At 39.7% G+C, this 16,169-nt stretch overlaps 2 protein-coding genes across 2 annotated transcripts; both read right to left on the bottom strand.

Moving 5' to 3' along the window:
* Positions 1–84: 84 nt before the first annotated feature.
* Positions 85–10,911, bottom strand: LOC111789121 (choline transporter protein 1). Its single transcript, XM_087121707.1, has 10 exons — positions 10,519–10,911; positions 4,563–4,921; positions 4,230–4,375; positions 3,870–4,053; positions 2,843–2,916; positions 2,647–2,764; positions 2,168–2,520; positions 1,817–2,077; positions 1,510–1,737; positions 85–485 (listed from the first exon to the last, which is right to left on the bottom strand). The coding sequence occupies exons 1-10, from the start codon at positions 10,701–10,703 to the stop codon at positions 285–287; spliced, it is 2,109 nt and encodes a 702-aa protein (XP_086977833.1). The 5' UTR covers positions 10,704–10,911; the 3' UTR covers positions 85–284.
* Positions 10,912–12,148: 1,237 nt separating this feature from the next.
* On the bottom strand, positions 12,149–14,336 carry LOC111785697 (E3 ubiquitin-protein ligase RMA3). Its single transcript, XM_023666082.2, has 2 exons — positions 14,192–14,336; positions 12,149–13,090 (listed from the first exon to the last, which is right to left on the bottom strand). Exon 2 carries the CDS (start codon positions 13,072–13,074, stop codon positions 12,292–12,294), a length of 783 nt encoding a protein of 260 aa, XP_023521850.2. The 5' UTR covers positions 13,075–13,090; positions 14,192–14,336; the 3' UTR covers positions 12,149–12,291.
* Positions 14,337–16,169: the final 1,833 nt, after the last annotated feature.

Genomic DNA, 16,169 nt, shown 5'->3' with positions numbered 1-16,169 from the left:
CCAGGACATCCGACAACGGCTACAGGCAACACACCTTGAACAAGAATGACCTTGAAGCTGAAATCAACTTCATGCAAAAAAACATGAGACAAAAAGAACCCACATACTATAAACTAATTTCAATTCAGTAGTAATGGACAATACAATGTCCAGAGTTCCGAGATCCAGTTCTAGGGAGGAATTCCAGCTCATCATTTTTGCCCCCGGCCTAAACGTATTCCCTGCCTATGATTATATTATTTACAGCTAAAGAACTAAGACCAAGAAATGGTAAAGGTGAGAGTTCATGAGCTTGGAGGTCCTTGTGTAAGTCTCTGCATCTCATTTTGATCATTTAGTGTCTCCATGAGGAGAGGAGGGGCATACTGAGCTGTGCCTTGATGTTCTTCTGAATCTTGACAGTATGAAAGGATTATTGTGTCAATGGACATCTCCACCACTCCAAAGAAAAGTGTAGCAACTACATAGCCTAGTCCCCAGCAAACCTGTCATTTCGAAACGAGTAACGGATCGAATGAGGAATTGTTACGGTTTAGCCATGGGATCATATGTATGAACTTGAACCTTTTGTTTATCAAAGCTTTCAAATTATCCATTCTTTGATATGTTAAAGAAATGACTGAAAATTTCAAAATAAAGGGTCGAGCTATTTGCATTCTATCGCGGTTAATGGTTTTCTATAAAAAAAAACAAGGCTAGATTATATAAGAAAAATACGTATGATGTTTGTCTCTTGTTTCAAAAATATCTCTATTCTCTCAAAAGTTGCAATATTACCCGTATGAGATCCCACATCAGTTGGGGAGGAGAACAAAGCATTCTTTATAAGAGTGTGAAAACTTCTCCCTAGCAGACGCGTTTCAAAAGCCTTGAGGGAAAACTCGAAAGGGAAAGTCCAAATAGGATAATATCTACTGGCGGTGGGCTTGGGCGGTTACAAATGGTATCAGACTTAGACAACGGGTGATGTGTTAGTGAGGAGGTTGAACCTCGAAGGGGGTGGACACAAGGCGGTGTGCCAACAAGGATGTTGGACCTCTAAGGGAGGTGGATTGTGAGATCCCACGTCGGTTGGGGAATAGAACGAATCATTCTTTATAAAGGTGCAGAAACCTCTCCCTAACAAATGCGTTTTAAAAACCTTGAAGGGAAGTTTAAAAGGGAAAGTTCAAAGAGGGCAATATCTACTAATGGTATCAGAGCCAGACATCGGGTGGTGTGCCAGCAAGGACACTAAGCCCCCAAATGGGTGGATCTTGAGATCCTACATCAGTTGGAGAGGCGAACGAAACATTCCTTATAAGGGTGTGGAAACCTCTCCGTAACAGACATGTTTTAAAAACCTTGAGGGGAAGCCTGAAAGGGAAAGCTCAAAAAGGACAATATCTACTAGTGATGGGTTTGGACTGTTACAACCCGACCTGGCCTGTTATAAACGTTTCAAAAAGCCTCTTTATCCACTAAGAATATGAATCAAGTGAATCAAGTGAATCAAGAACAAGAACTTACCAGGACTGGAAACAATGGGGAAGAAATCTTGTTATGAGCAGATTTGTATTTGTGAGTATCCAACATGAGGAAAGCAAAAAGAGCACTTGCGAGGCTCACACACAGTTTTCCAAGAAACAGAATGACATCTCCAATCACATTCACTTTTCCGATCCGAAGGATGTTGTTAATAATCAACTCGGTTGCGATAGCAGACGCCTTGCAGAAGCTCTTGCCCGTTATCGCGATCTGCACGAATCAGAATAGCTACCATATTGCAATCAGTGATGAACAGGTAAAGAGACCAAGTAAATGAAAATAAACTTACCATGATATACGCGTTTCGATTAACGGATTTGATAATCCACTCTATACATCTCAGGCAAAACCGAGACGTATTATGTGCTGCTCTGCCAATCCAGCTATTTGGCGCGATACTTGCAACCTTCAATTTGCGACGAATAGACTCGAGTAAGAAACGAATAGATTCCATAAAGGACACAGTCAAGGAACCGACAGCCATGGACCCAAGGTTATATCTTGCTAGCCGTTTCATTGAGGCGAAAACCGGAAGAAATGGTATTTCAGGCTGCATTAAACCAGAAACAATGAGTCTTTGAGAAGGAAACAATAGCAACCTTGCCTCGTCGGATATGTTGCCACACCGTTAGTAACTTACCGAAGTTTCGCTACGAGCCCAATAATAGGAGGCCACTGAACCTGCAATGACTGTTGAAGAGCATGCTACAAAAAATTGAGTAGCCCAATAGCAACCAAACAAGTGAAAAAAGATGGCAATGTCGATATGAGGAGTATAACGGAGGCTATAACCACAGCAACGGTCACAGTTCACTCGTTTCGAAGCAAGATCATAAGCACAGCAGTTCGAGTTGCAATTATTCTGGACAACCCGACCAGAGCTAAAGAGATGAAGAGCAGCTGACAACCATAACATGTAAAAAATTGCAAGGATGGCATAAGGTATGATTGGAAAGATTATGAGTGCTTGAACTTCTCCAATCACCTTAGCAGCTACCTGCATACAGAGTAATATAAACCAAAATGAAATAAACTAAGTGTGCCTCGATGAAATGAGCGGAAATAAGTGACATATAGACGAAGAAATCAAACGTCAAAAACTTACAACCAGTGTAGTACTTGCCTTTAGGACAGACGTTGCCATTATGATTCGGCGGATGATGGCGATCGATGTAAGAACAGAGACTGCCATAACGAAGGTCATTAGAACAGCAGCAGCACGCATATGATTGAGCTCCTGAACAATAAATCCTATTGGGTGATCGCAATCAGGCGAGATTTTGATCCAAAAGGCTCACGAGGTTGAGTTACTTACCCTTCCAAATATGTGGACGTAGGGATCATGTTCACCAATGATGGGAGTTATAGCATCATTTCCTATCCATCCAGCTATGGCAATAAAGATGGTTATAATTAGTAATGTTGATATAAGAACATGAAATATCAGTAATATTGTGATACAAGAGGATGTAAGAAACATGTAACACGATATTAGAAGTTGGATTCTATAATAGTCCAAGCCCACTGCTATTAGATATTGTCATCTTGGGGTTTTCCCTTTTGGGCTTCCCCTCAAGGATTTTAAAACGCGTCTACTAGGGAAAAGTTTCCACACCCTTATAAGGAATGTTTCGTTTCCCTCTCCTACCGATGTGGGATCTTACAGTCCACCCCCTTGGGGATCCAGCGTCCTCGTTGGCACATTACCCGGTGTCTGGCTCTGATACCATTTGTAACATCCTAAACCCACTGCTAGCAGATAGTCCTCTTTGGGCGTTCCCTTTTGGGCTTCCCCTCAAGGGTTTTAAAACGCGTCTACTAGAGAGAGGTTTCCACACCCTTATAATAAATGTTTCGCTCCCCTCTCCAACCAATATAGGATCTCACAATCCACCCCCCTAGGGGGCCCAACGTCCTCGCTAGCACACCACCCGATGTCTAGCTCTGATACCATTTGTAACATCCCAAGCTCACCGTTAACAAATATTGTCCTTTTTGGGCTTCCCCTTTCAAGTTTCCCCTTCTCAAGGTTTTAAAACGCATCTGCTAGGAAAAGGTTTCCACACCCTTATAAGAAATGCTTCGTTCCTCTCTCCAACCGATATGGGATCTCACCGATTCCAAATAAATACCACCAATGTGGTGAATCTCCTAAGGAGATCAAAGAAAAATCAGTGGAAAATGATGGCAGTCCCCTTCAGAATTCTGAAATAAACTTCAGATTTTGTATAAACAAATTGCACAATAATTCTATGATCTTCAAATATTTTTCAGGTTTGACTGAAGCAAAACATGAAATCATTGAACATTAAGCAGAAAGGTGGAGTAAACATGTTCCTCACCTTTGAGGTAATAAAACATTGTGACCGCCACGATAAGAACGTTGAATAGGACTACTGTTACCCACGGCATTGCAGCAACGAAATGTCGAACCATTAACAACCAAATCACTGCCAAAAATAGAGGCAAGATTCCTCCACAAACAACTAATACTGGCCATGACTTCCCAATATCCGACACGTATCGCTACGAGTAGTACAACAGAACAAGTTTAAACTTCAGAAACAGTATGACACAACAAACAAAGTTAAGACATGATAGAGAAGCTTCAGACAGGGTGCTACAGACATTATTCTAAACAGCCTAGCAACTCGAGAGTACAATTTATAGAGTTTTTTTTTTTTTCTTTTTTTCGTGTATACCTTTAAGACAGATGACCGAGAGTTGGTCGACTTATGAATAGATTTATCTATGATCAAATCTGCATCTATGTTCACTCCACCCATCTGCTTCCAATGTGTTAATGACACGTTCGAGGGGCGAGCAAGGAATTGGCAGCTCCAATAAACTGAGAAAAACACCATTCTAAGAGAGGTTACAAATTAAAGAACATTACGAACACGTAGACATTGTTATTAATCAATACAAGGATATGCAGAGAACGGATGTCCAAAAGATTCTAGACGTGAAGTTTTCGATATAATCTAAAACGGTATAAACAGATATAGGTATCAAGAAAGATCTATCTCACTTACCATTTATGCTAGGAAAAATGACAGGGTAACAAGGACCCTGAAGGTTAACAGAGCTGTTTCTCATCTCAGGCGTAAGGAACTCAAAATAATCATAGTTCCTGTCTATCCAATCATCCATTGAGAGGCGGATTTCACCTTCTGGATAGTCACAAACCCAGTTTAAAGAGTCATCTGAAGGAGTCGGGCAGTCCAACAAGCATATACTCCGTGCATCGGCCAGCTTAAATTGACTGTCCTTCAGATGACTTTGATAAACTTGATTAGGATTCAACCAATATTTAAGCTCCAATTCACGGAGGCCGGGATTAGCATGCTTGTCACCACACACATTTCCTTTGTAGTCTAGTCCATATGTAAGCCTGATAAACAGTAGGATAAAGGTACTGTTACAAGAAAATTACTAAACCAAATCACAGTATGGGAAAACCATGACCATTAAAAGTTAGTGATGAAGCGATACGAGGGCGAGGGAGCATTTGGTTCTCCAGTTCCAAAGGGTTTTATATGAATCTTACAGGATTTATAGTTCATCAAGGACATAATGTCAGTTTACACACGAAGGAAGAACAAGGCTGTGAATGTTTGCTGAATCCACCACACCTAGATGGTGGTGAGAGTTCTCTTGTTTATAATCATTTACAGAATACAGAAATATGGTAAAATACAAATAATATGGAAATAGCTATAAAAGGAGAGAATAATAAATGAATACAATATATTTGCCTTTAATAAAATGGCAAATATGGTAACCCGAAATAGCGATAAAAGGAAAGAATAATAAATGAATACAATATATTTGCTGGCAAATATGGTAACCCGTAATGTAAGGCAAATATCTAGATATTTGCCTTATAATGAACGGTCAACTATCCTTAACACCCCCCGCAAGCTGAGCGTCGGATTTGAACGAACGTGAAACTTGGATCTGAAAAATTCAAAGAGAGGTCGAGAAATACTCTTTGTGAAGATGTCAGCAACTTGGAGATGAGAGGATACATAGTGTGTGCGAAGTTTGCCAGCGATAACAAGTTCTCGAAGAAAATGATAATCTAGTTCAACATGTTTGGCCCGCTTGTGAGAAACGGGATTAGAGCTCAAAAAAATAGCACTTTTGTTGTCACATAAGAGTAAGGGCTGCTGTGAAATAGGGACCTTGAGGTCATGCAAAAGATGCGTAACCCAAAGAAGTTCAGCAGCAGTTGTGGCAAGAGCACGATACTCAGATTCACAGTTGGAGCGTGAGACAGTAGGTTGCTTTTTGGCACTCCAAGAAACGAGATTGTTACCAAGGTAAATAGAATAGCCGGATGTAGAACGACGAGTATCGGGACAACCAGCCCAGTCAGCATCCGAATAAGCGACTAGCGTACTAGGAACAGTGGATGGACGAAAGGTAAGACCAAAGTGGAGTGTTCCTTTGACATAGCGAAGAATACGTTTGACAGCAAGAAAGTGATCTGCAGCAGGGGCATGCAAGAATTGACTGACAGAATTGACAGCATAGGCAATATCTGGACGCGTAATAGTCAAGTACTGAAGGGCGCCAACAAGAGATCTGTAGAGAGTAGGATCAGAGAAAGGAGAACCATCAGCAGTTAGGTGTTGAGAAACAACCATGGGAGTGTGAACTGGTTTGCTATCGAGCAACTGAGCACGAGTAAGAATATCTCGAGCATATTTTAATTGACTAATAAAGAGACCATCAGGAGTGGGTGAAGCTTCAAGACCAAGAAAGTAACTGAGAGAATCCAAATCTTTGGTAGCAAACTCAGAATGAAGCTTGCGAGTAAAGCTGTCAATAAGAGATGAGTTGTTGTCGGTAACAATAATGTCATCAACATAAAAAAGCAAATAGATAAGGTTAGATTGCTGATGAAAGACAAAAAGGGACGTGTCAGCGCGACTGCAAGAAAACCCAAGTGTGAGAAGAAATGAGCTAAAACGCTGAAACCAAGCACGAGGAGCTTGCTTTAAGCCATAGAGAGCTTTCTTTAATAGACAAACATGAGTGGGAAATCGAGGATCAATATACCCAGGAGGTTGTTCCATATGAACACGTTCAATAAGAGTTCCATTGAGAAAAGCATTCTTGACATCAAGTTGTCGAAGAGGCCATTTATTTGTGACTGCAATAGAAAGCACAACACGGACAGTGGTAGCTTTGACAACCGGACTGAAAGTGTCAGTGTAGTCAAGACCAGGAACCTGAGTATAACCTTTGGCAACAAGACGAGCCTTGAAACGCTCGACGGATCCATCAGGCAAATATTTAATACGAAACATCCATTTAGAGCCCACGATGTTGGTGTTGGCAGGGCGAGGAACCAAAGTCCAAGTATCATTTTGTTGTAACGCTCGAATTTCTTCATCCATGACAGCCACTCAAGCAGGATTCTTAGCTGCAGATTTGAATCCTTTTGGCTCAGTAGATGCAAGAAGAGCAGAAAGAAGTCCAGATGAGCCCAAAATACCAAGATTTGCTGGATGACGAGTCTTGAATATACCAGCTTTGGCTCGTGTGATCATAGGATGAGTGCCCAAAGAAGAGAAATCAACAGGAGGTTCAATAGAGGTCGAATTAGAAGTCGAGGGTGGCAAAGTGGAACCTGCAAGAGAAGTATCAACCTGCACAGACTCATCTACAAGGTCAGAACAAATATCACACGGGGATGAACTGGATCGAGGAATGTGCGGTGATGAAGTGGTAGGGGGGATGAATCAATATGATGAAGATGTGGTTCCAAGAAATTTGAAATAGGAATAGAGGAAAGAGGTTGGGCCTGGGAGCTAGGGATAGCAGGAAAGTGAGTTTCATCAAATTGAGCATGGCAGGTGATATATAGCTTAGTGGTGGCGGGATCAAGACAGCAGAACTATAACCCAAAAAAATACAAGGAATGCTGCGGGGAGAAAGCTTGTTAGGCATATAATCACGCAAATAAGGATAAACACGACAACCAAAGGGATGAAAATTGTCATAATGTGGAGTGTAGCCATAAAGGAGTTCAAAGGGTAACTTACCTCCAAGAAGTGGAGTAGGCAACCGGTTGATAATGTAAGCTGCAGTGCTGAAGGCGTCAACCCAAAAACGAGGAGAAAGATGAGAGTGAAAGAGAAGGGTCAAGCCAGTCTCAGTCACATGACGATGTTTTCTCTTAGCACGACCATTTTGAGCAGGTGTACATGGACAAGAGAGTTGATGGTGGATGCCAGAATTACGTAAATGAGTTTTGAAACAAGTACTAGTAAATTCGGTACCACCATCGCTTTGAAATACCTTGATACGAGAAGAATATTGATTTTCCACAAATTTTTGAAATTGAAGAAAAATATCAAAAAAATCAGATTTAAATTTTAAAGGGTAAAACCAAGTGAATCGAGAATAATCATCAATAAAAATAGCATAATAAAGAAAACCCGAATTTGATTTGACGGGAGAAGGACCCCAAAGATCACAATGAATAAGATCTAACACATGAGACGACGTACGTTCATTACGGGAATAAGGCAATCGATGACTTTTAGCAAGCTGACAAGTATTACATAATGATGGAGAAGGCAATAAAGACGTAAGAGAAAGATGACCTTTTCTATTTAAAAAAGAAATAACAGAATGATTCACATGACCCAGACGAGCATGCCATAAATCATATGAAGCACGTAAAGATTTGTTTCTAAGGGCTGAAATAAAAGCAGAGTTGCCGCACTCCAGCACATATAGCCCTCCATCTCTTTTACCGGTTGCCACCACCCTTCCTGTTTGACGATTCTGGATAGTAATAAGATTATTAGTAAATGTAACGGAGAGAGGAAAATCAGACGTTAATTTACTTATGGAAAGAAGATTTTTAGTGAGGTGAGGGACAACCAAGACATCTAATAAGTGAATATTTGGAACAGGAGAAAGAGTACCGGTGTGGGTAATGGGTAGGGATGCACCGTTTCCTACGATCACAGAGTCCTTACCCGTGTAATTTTTAGACTGATCCAGAATAGATGGGTCGGCAGTCATATGGGCCGAAGCTCCAGTGTCCAGAAACCAATCAGCAGCATCGGGTCCAGCAATAGAACATGACGTGTTAAAGGCTTCAGCAAGGTGAGCATGAGAAGAATCAGGTCGAACATACCGTTGGTTGCAGCGGTCAGCATCATGGCCCTCTTTGCGGCATATTTGGCAGTGAGGTGATCGACGACCCTGACTTGAGTGGGTTCGTCCTCGATTAGAAGAGTTGTTTTTGTGAGAATAAGAACGACCTCGCTGGTTGGTAAAGGAAGCAGGGTGGCTTCCATGGGTGCGACCACGATTAGTGGCTGTGAATGCTGTAGGAGTGGTGTCAGAGGACTCAAGGGAGCGCTGGAACAACTCAAAACTTTCAGCTTTAGAGACTAAATCTGCAAAACAGGGAATAGGCGTGAGAGCCATCTGAGCAGTAGAAAAAGCTAAAAATTCGATGCCGAGTCCACGAAGGAACCAGTGCACTTTATCAATGTCCTCGATGGGTCTGCCAATGGCATGAAGTTGGTCACAATTTTTTTTGAAGGCACGGGCATACTCAGCAACAGGTTTGGTGCCACGTTTCATCAACTGCAAGTCATCCTTGAGTCTCAGTTCACGAGCTTTCGACTGATGGCTGAACGTAGTTTCCAACGCAAGCCAAACATCACGTGCAGTAGATAGACCAGCGACAACAGCCATGGCTTCCTCAGTGAGAGAGGAGAGCAGGAGACAAAGAAGTCGTTGATCGGCTGCTCTCCATGCCAAATATTTGGGGTTGAGTGTTGAGGAGGAAGAGGAGGTTTCTGGTTCAAAGCAAGGTGGTGGAACCATAGTTCCATCGACATAGCCCAGCATGTCTTGACTCTCAAGGAGGGGGAGAAGTTGGCTTTTCCAGAGAAGATAATTGGAGGAAGAAAGTTTGATGGTGATCATATGGATTAGAGTATTGAAAGGAAGAAGATGATAAGAAGATTCGGAAGCCGTAGAGAAGACAGGATCAGGTTGTTAAACCGAAAGGGCTCTGATACCATGTGAATGTTTGCTGAATCCACCACACCTAAATGGTGGTGAGAGTTCTCTTATTTATAATCATTTACAGAATACAGAAATATGGTAAAATACAAATAATATGGAAATAGCGATAAAAGGAAAGAATAATAAATGAATACAATATATTTTGCCTTTAATAAAATGGCAAATATGGTATGCCTTATAATGAAGGGTCAACTATCTTTAACAAAGGCTATAACGGCCCAGGCCCACCAGATATTGTTCTTTTTGGGCTTTCCTTTCGGGCTTCCCCTTAAGGCTTTAAAACGGAAAAGGTTTCCACACCCTTGTAAAAGGTGTTTCGTGTTCCTCCCCAACCAATGTGGGATATCACCAAGGCAAACTAAAGAATGAAAATGGCCTACCCATATGCAAAATTTCCTTCAAAATGCAAGAGGGAACAAACAAAGAAGGCCCAATGAAACTACCAGCAGCTATCTGGCCAAACATTTGAGTGTTAGGTTGTACTACACAGCAAAATATCAGGTGGGAAATGATGATATAGCAGAATTCATGTGGGAAGGTGAGCATCAGCAGGAAGGTTCCAGCTCCAAGGGGTAGGATCAGGACCCTTAGCTATTGTTCTCGAGAAATGACCCAGTTGGGCCCATTCCTCTAGAGAAGTTTTTACCGTATCCCTATCTACCAAAATTTTGACTTCTGATTAAGGCAAACGAATAATCATTGAGTCCTCCTCTTTCCAAACGACACGAAGAGACCCACCAACAGTTAGGTAATTAGTGAACCTATGAGAGATTTTATGCTTAGTTTCTTACCCCATACCCCATAAATGGTAAAACCCTTTAGAGATTTCTGGGACCTCCATGGATGAAAGAGAAAACAGGCAAGAACATACAGAAACCATTGAAGTAGCTCACTAAAAGAAGAGGGTAGCGTTAGATTTCTTACCTTAATGGGTTTCCTTGGTTGAATCCAAAGCTGGAGTTAACAATCATTCCAACCCAGAAAGCTATAAAGATGAGAAGAAACACAAGATCCCTGCATTTCCTATTGTGGCTAATGATCCCACCCATTTGGGCACTCACATCACTTGAGGGGTACCTCCCAATCACTGCCCCTAAAGGACCCCTCATCTTCCCACACCCTGGTTTCCTCTTCCAAGCAGAAACACAGAGAGAATCAAGTGAAAAGTATAATGAGGGCAATGGGAGTAGTAGAGTAAGGGTTCAAAGGAGGGCAATGGGGTCACAGTGTGAAAGAAAAAAGCAACAAAGAAAAGGTTTCAGATTTGGAATCTTTCCCCTAATTTTTCCTTTGGGCTTCTGGACATTGATACTGTAGTGTCTCGGGGGGCTCAGCTAAAGAACAATTAAAAAAACCTTCACATTTTTAATGAATCGAAGACATTGGTGGAATAATTTGGGATAAAGACGTTTAATTAGTGATGGGCAGCATTAAATTTGGATAAAGAACTCATTTTTTCTTTACCTTTTCAAACAAGCACTGAGTGGAGAAATGAGCCGTTGAACCAGTAAAAGGCGAGCCAGCCAGCATGGGAGTATCTGATATTAAGTTGCATACATATAATTAGGGTTTAAGGTTTTAAGTCTATGATTATTCCACCGATCTACGGACTTTGTCGGTTTTACACGGTTGATATTGCTGTGACCGTCGATGTTGTGGAAATTTTGTTGACTACACTGATTGAGTTCATCCAACGGTGGATAATAAGCTGCGTACCTTATGGATTACTGTTAAAGAGAATTGGAAGTTTCGCTTTAAATTTTTTCTTGTGGTGGGTCAGTGGAAACTTTTTGTGGGTCAATGTTAATTTTTAACAGATGTTACTTCTTGAAGCAAGTGAAAATTTTAAATATGTTCTTACCTTTTGTCGTAATTCATTAAAAGAAAGTGACTTAAAAACTCAATTTCATACTATTTATATATTCAAAGCCTCTTAAGAGTATGAACTACTCCAAAAGCTCAAAGGCGTAGGTATTTTGAAAATACATCTTACAACTAATGACAGATGATTAACGATCATAAGAGGTTTTGCTAGAATAGGCAATAATGAGATCATTATGTTAGTAAATGATGTAGAAAAGGCTAGTGACATTAATCTACAAGAAGCGCAACAAACTTTTAAAATAGTGGAAGCTAGCTTGAGAAAAGCTCTGAGCAAGAGACAAACAATCGAGGCAAATTTAGCTCTCAAACGAGCTAAGACAAAGTAGAGACTATCCATGGCATATAGCCAATAGGCTAAAAATGGTGCTTTATAAGATGATTCACCAACTCAATCTGTTTTGTGACTAATCACTCGCAATGTTCACCATAAAAAGTAAGACAAGAGGGGTAAGGAAGAGTCATTGCCATAAAACTCGATATGAGTAGGCATATGACAAAGTTATATCTCCCATGAAATCGCACCAGCATGACTTATATACCCAGATCAACCAATATCAAGAACAAAAGCAAATTTAAGAATGAAAACTGAATCATATAAATTACTAGACTTCTGGGGTGAGAAAAACAGGGTTAGTGTTATAAACAAGCAATCCACACAAGCACCAAAAGAAACTACTAAATAATGTGATATTAGCTGAGCCTTCTGTACATATCGATGATTTCTCACCGTAAAAATCATCTAGCAAAATTCTAGCTGTGCTTATCTTTATATCATATGATGCTTCTCCATACAAGAAACATCTACTGCCCAGTTCAAAACAACAGAAGACAGATGATAAAGCAGCAAAATAGAAAGATGGAAACTCTATTCAGAGACTTATCAAGCTGCATTTCCTGTCTTCTCATTCTGGTGCCAACATTCCCTGCGACCGAGTGGTTGTAAGGCGGGTAAGGCAACAAGTTCCCATCTGCACTACCGAAAATTCTTGTGTAAACCGTTTCTCCTATCAACCCAATCGTCGGGTTTAGCAGACTTGTTACCATGGCATTGCCGAGATAAGATGGTGCGTATGGGGCAAAGTTACCATACGCCTGAGGGAAATATTGTTGGTGATAGATCCGGTGCAATGGCGAGCGGATATAATTTGGATGAAGTTCCTCACTAGGATGCAATGCAGAGGCAGCATTAGAATGGGGCAGGGTGTTCATGGACGGTGGTGGCCTTCGAGGTACGGTTATACCCAAATGAGACTTCTTGGAGTCAGAATCTGAATACGACATGCCACGGCCATAGAGGGGAACCAAGGAGGAGGGAGTGATGCTAGCCTTACAAACAGGGCAGTTGTGTGTGTTTTCGGTTTCGTTGCTGGAGATTTGTACATGAAACCACTTGTAAATGCAGGGCCAGCAGAAGAGGTGACCACAGAGGGTGACAACAGGGTCAGCTGCAGAGTCCAAGCAAATGTTGCAATCGAAGCAACCATTTGCATCTTCGGATACAGTTGACTGGGCTGACATAGATTTCCAGTTTTGCTTAAGAGAGACATCTTGTTCAGACTCTAAGCATGCCTCAGATGCAGAATAGGTTTGATCCATGGAAATAGTAAAAGTTCTGTTTATAAAAAGATAAATTGGTACGATGAGATCGTAGAAAAATGAGTAAACTAGAGAGTAAAATCAGCTGCACACACAAGCCAAGATTCCCAACAGGTAATTTAATCAGGAGATGAATTAGCCAAAGTCCAAAAGAAATCAAATATTCAACAATCAACAAAAGGTAATCGGTGTGAAACAATTACTAAACCATGGGATATTTAAAGATATAACTAAGCAACAACATATTGGATACAAAATTCAAGTTCCAAGACTGTCCACAACCAACACGAGCCAAGTTCAACCAACGGATTGTTAACAACAAAAGATGGAAATTGATATCAAAAGTACAGGGGCCGATCAATAGACACAATGAATGGAATCAATGTATAATGATGAACGGAAGATACCATTAACTTGTAGATACATTTGGAAAGTTGTCATAGAAAAGCTCAACCAATAAATGTGGATAGAAAACATCCAAAAATGGGCTCCCACAAAACAGAATCGTGGATCAGAACGCCCTCTATTTAAGGAAAGAGACAAAAATGATACATTCTTTTAGGCGACAGATAAGAACCATATAAGCTAGCAAACCAATTGCAGAGGAAAAAATAAAAAATTCCAAACAAATAACAATCAATCGTCGAATTAATGTCTCAAAATATTGAAGAACGGAGAAAAACGTGGATGCAAATAGGAACCAAGTCCTTTAGAAATCATCTCAAAACCCCAAATCATATGGAAACCTCGAAGTTGAAAATCTCTGGGGAAAAATAGGCTAAAAAACCAAACGCAACAAACATACAAATTCTCCACAAAATCATGCAGTTCAGATCAAAAGGCGGCCCGTAGAAGACCATTTTCCGATCAAAACTGTAAAGAATCCATCACCGCCCAAGGTCGAATCACATCGAAAGAATAAAAGGGCAGTTGAAACTGAAGCCAAACGAATTCAACAAACGCCAAACAACGCACAGATTAAGATTCAACATTCGATTCCTTAAAATAGGAACAAAAATCCATACATTGAAACAAAACCTCAACACAATTCAAACGAAGAACGAAGGCGAAAGCAAGATTAAGAAATTAGAAACATCCAAACATTAAAAACACTCACCGTTTAATAAAAATCCGAAAGGTTTCAATCACCAACCTCCAAGGAGAATCAAGGATAGAGAAGTTAAAGCAAAAAAGATGTCGACACAGAGAATTCAAGAACAACAATTCACAATTCTAGCGCGATAGAGACATAGGAAGGGAAAACGAGGGGAGCTATATAGAAAGATATTAATTGCGCGTGTACTTCACGAAAGGTAGAAGCGCGTTGTAAACCGGTGGTTTTTACGACCATGTCGGCGCGTCTGGTTTTAACCTGATTCAGCCTATTAAATTTAATTTATAAAAGACTCTAGGCGGTCCATGGTGGAAAAAACTAACTACGCGAATAAGGCGGCTTTGGTGGCACGTGCGAAGCCCAAACAAATTTACAAGTTTACATGCGCAATTACCATAAAACCCTTCCTTCAATTGGAACTTGCGCAATTACCATAAAACCCTCCCTTCAATTGGGAAATAGCCTCGCTGGAGGTTGCTGATTGGTTGGAGAATGTGCGGAGGAGAAATCCATTGCGATTTTGTTTTATTTATTTATTTTATTTGGAATTTGATAATCCAACTTTTTAAATTAAATATTCAATAATTTTTTTTATATCTCAATAAAGATAGAATAATACATCTATATATTCATTTATTTATGTAAACAAAAAATATTAATAGTGATAAAATAGCCCATGGAATAATTTTCTATCACTGGTTTTGGCGTAGAAACAAACAAAAATGAATGTCAATTTCAAAATTGTTAATATTGGCTGTCAAATACTATAAAACTTACCACAATATATTTTTGGAAATAAATCAAATACCTGCTAAATCAATTTTAATTTTAAACTTTAAATTACATGAATAAATATTATAATTAATATTGTATTAAAACTAAAATGGAAATTTTTTTTAATTGATTTTGTAGTGAACTAGTTATAATTTAAAATATATATATTTTTAGATTGTATGAATTAAAGTGTTCAAGAAATAATTGTAGTGTATAATTTAAATTTAAATTAATAATTATATCAATTAGTTCATTAATTTAAATATTTGTTAGATTTCTTTTTTTTAAATGATAGACTAAAATATAAAATTCCCATTATTGAGAAATTAACGTAAATAAATTTCATTTTTCTGGAAACTTCTAAAACTGGGATTCTTTAAATAGAATCCCCCTTCCGGCGGCTGAAATTAAAAAATATATATAAATTAAAAAAGAAAAATCGTTTTTCAGCCCACAGAAAATTGGTGGACTCAGGGGTGACGGTAGCTTTTGCTGTATGGATAAGATCACACGTCATCATTTAAACTCTATGGGTATATGTATAATTTTTAAATAAAATTTTAAGTTCCTGTTAAACACAAGTATAATTTGTAAAGAGGTTGGGGAGTGAAATAAAGCACTAGGATAAGGTGCATGAGTCAAGACACATAATCTTTACGTACGAACTTCCATTTGATTCCAATGCGAGAAAGAGTTTATTAACTTGATAGACAAAAAAATATGCATATGATATTTTAATCAGGTTGAGGCGGACTTAGGTTGATTCTAACCCTAAATATATTATAGTTTTGATACAATGTAGCAATACATTCATTAACCTCAATTGAAATTATCAAAGCTAGTGACTTGTATTTTGGAAGAAAAGACTTTCTCTCTAACCAGGTTTCCAACTATGTTTACCAAAATTGTCTCTAACCAGGTTTCCAACTATGTTTACCAAAATTGTAACATCCCAAACCCACCACTAGTAGATATTGTCCTCTTTGGCGTTCCCCTCTCCAATCGATATGGGGGTGGATTTTGAGATCCCATGTAACGGCCCAGATCCACCGCTAGCAGATATTATCCTCTTTGGGCTTTCCCTTTTGGGCCTCCCCTCAAGGCTTTAAAACGCGTATGCTACAGGAAGGTTTCCACACCCTTATAAATGATGGTTTGTACTCCTCCTCAACCAATGTGGGACATCATAATCCACCCCCCTTCGGGG

Source organism: Cucurbita pepo, chromosome 2, assembly GCF_057944985.1.
Source record: "Cucurbita pepo subsp. pepo isolate OVF chromosome 2, ASM5794498v1, whole genome shotgun sequence".
Taxonomy (NCBI): Eukaryota; Viridiplantae; Streptophyta; class Magnoliopsida; order Cucurbitales; family Cucurbitaceae; genus Cucurbita; species Cucurbita pepo.
The sequence above is the reverse complement of the archived record's forward strand: the minus strand, read 5'-3'. Positions and strand labels throughout refer to the sequence as shown.

Bases quoted from the DNA above. Each gene is read 5' to 3' on its own strand.
- LOC111785697 (XM_023666082.2), bottom strand. From the start codon at position 13,074: ATGGATCAAACCTATTCTGCATCTGAGGCATGCTTAGAGTCTGAACAA.
- LOC111789121 (XM_087121707.1), bottom strand. From the start codon at position 10,703: ATGAGGGGTCCTTTAGGGGCAGTGATTGGGAGGTACCCCTCAAGTGAT. The intron at 2,917-3,869 runs GTGAGGAACATG...TTATTGCCATAG, and splicing joins AATGTTTTATTACCTCAAAG to CTGGATGGATAGGAAATGAT. The intron at 486-1,509 runs GTAAGTTCTTGT...TCGAAATGACAG, and splicing joins CCCCATTGTTTCCAGTCCTG to GTTTGCTGGGGACTAGGCTA.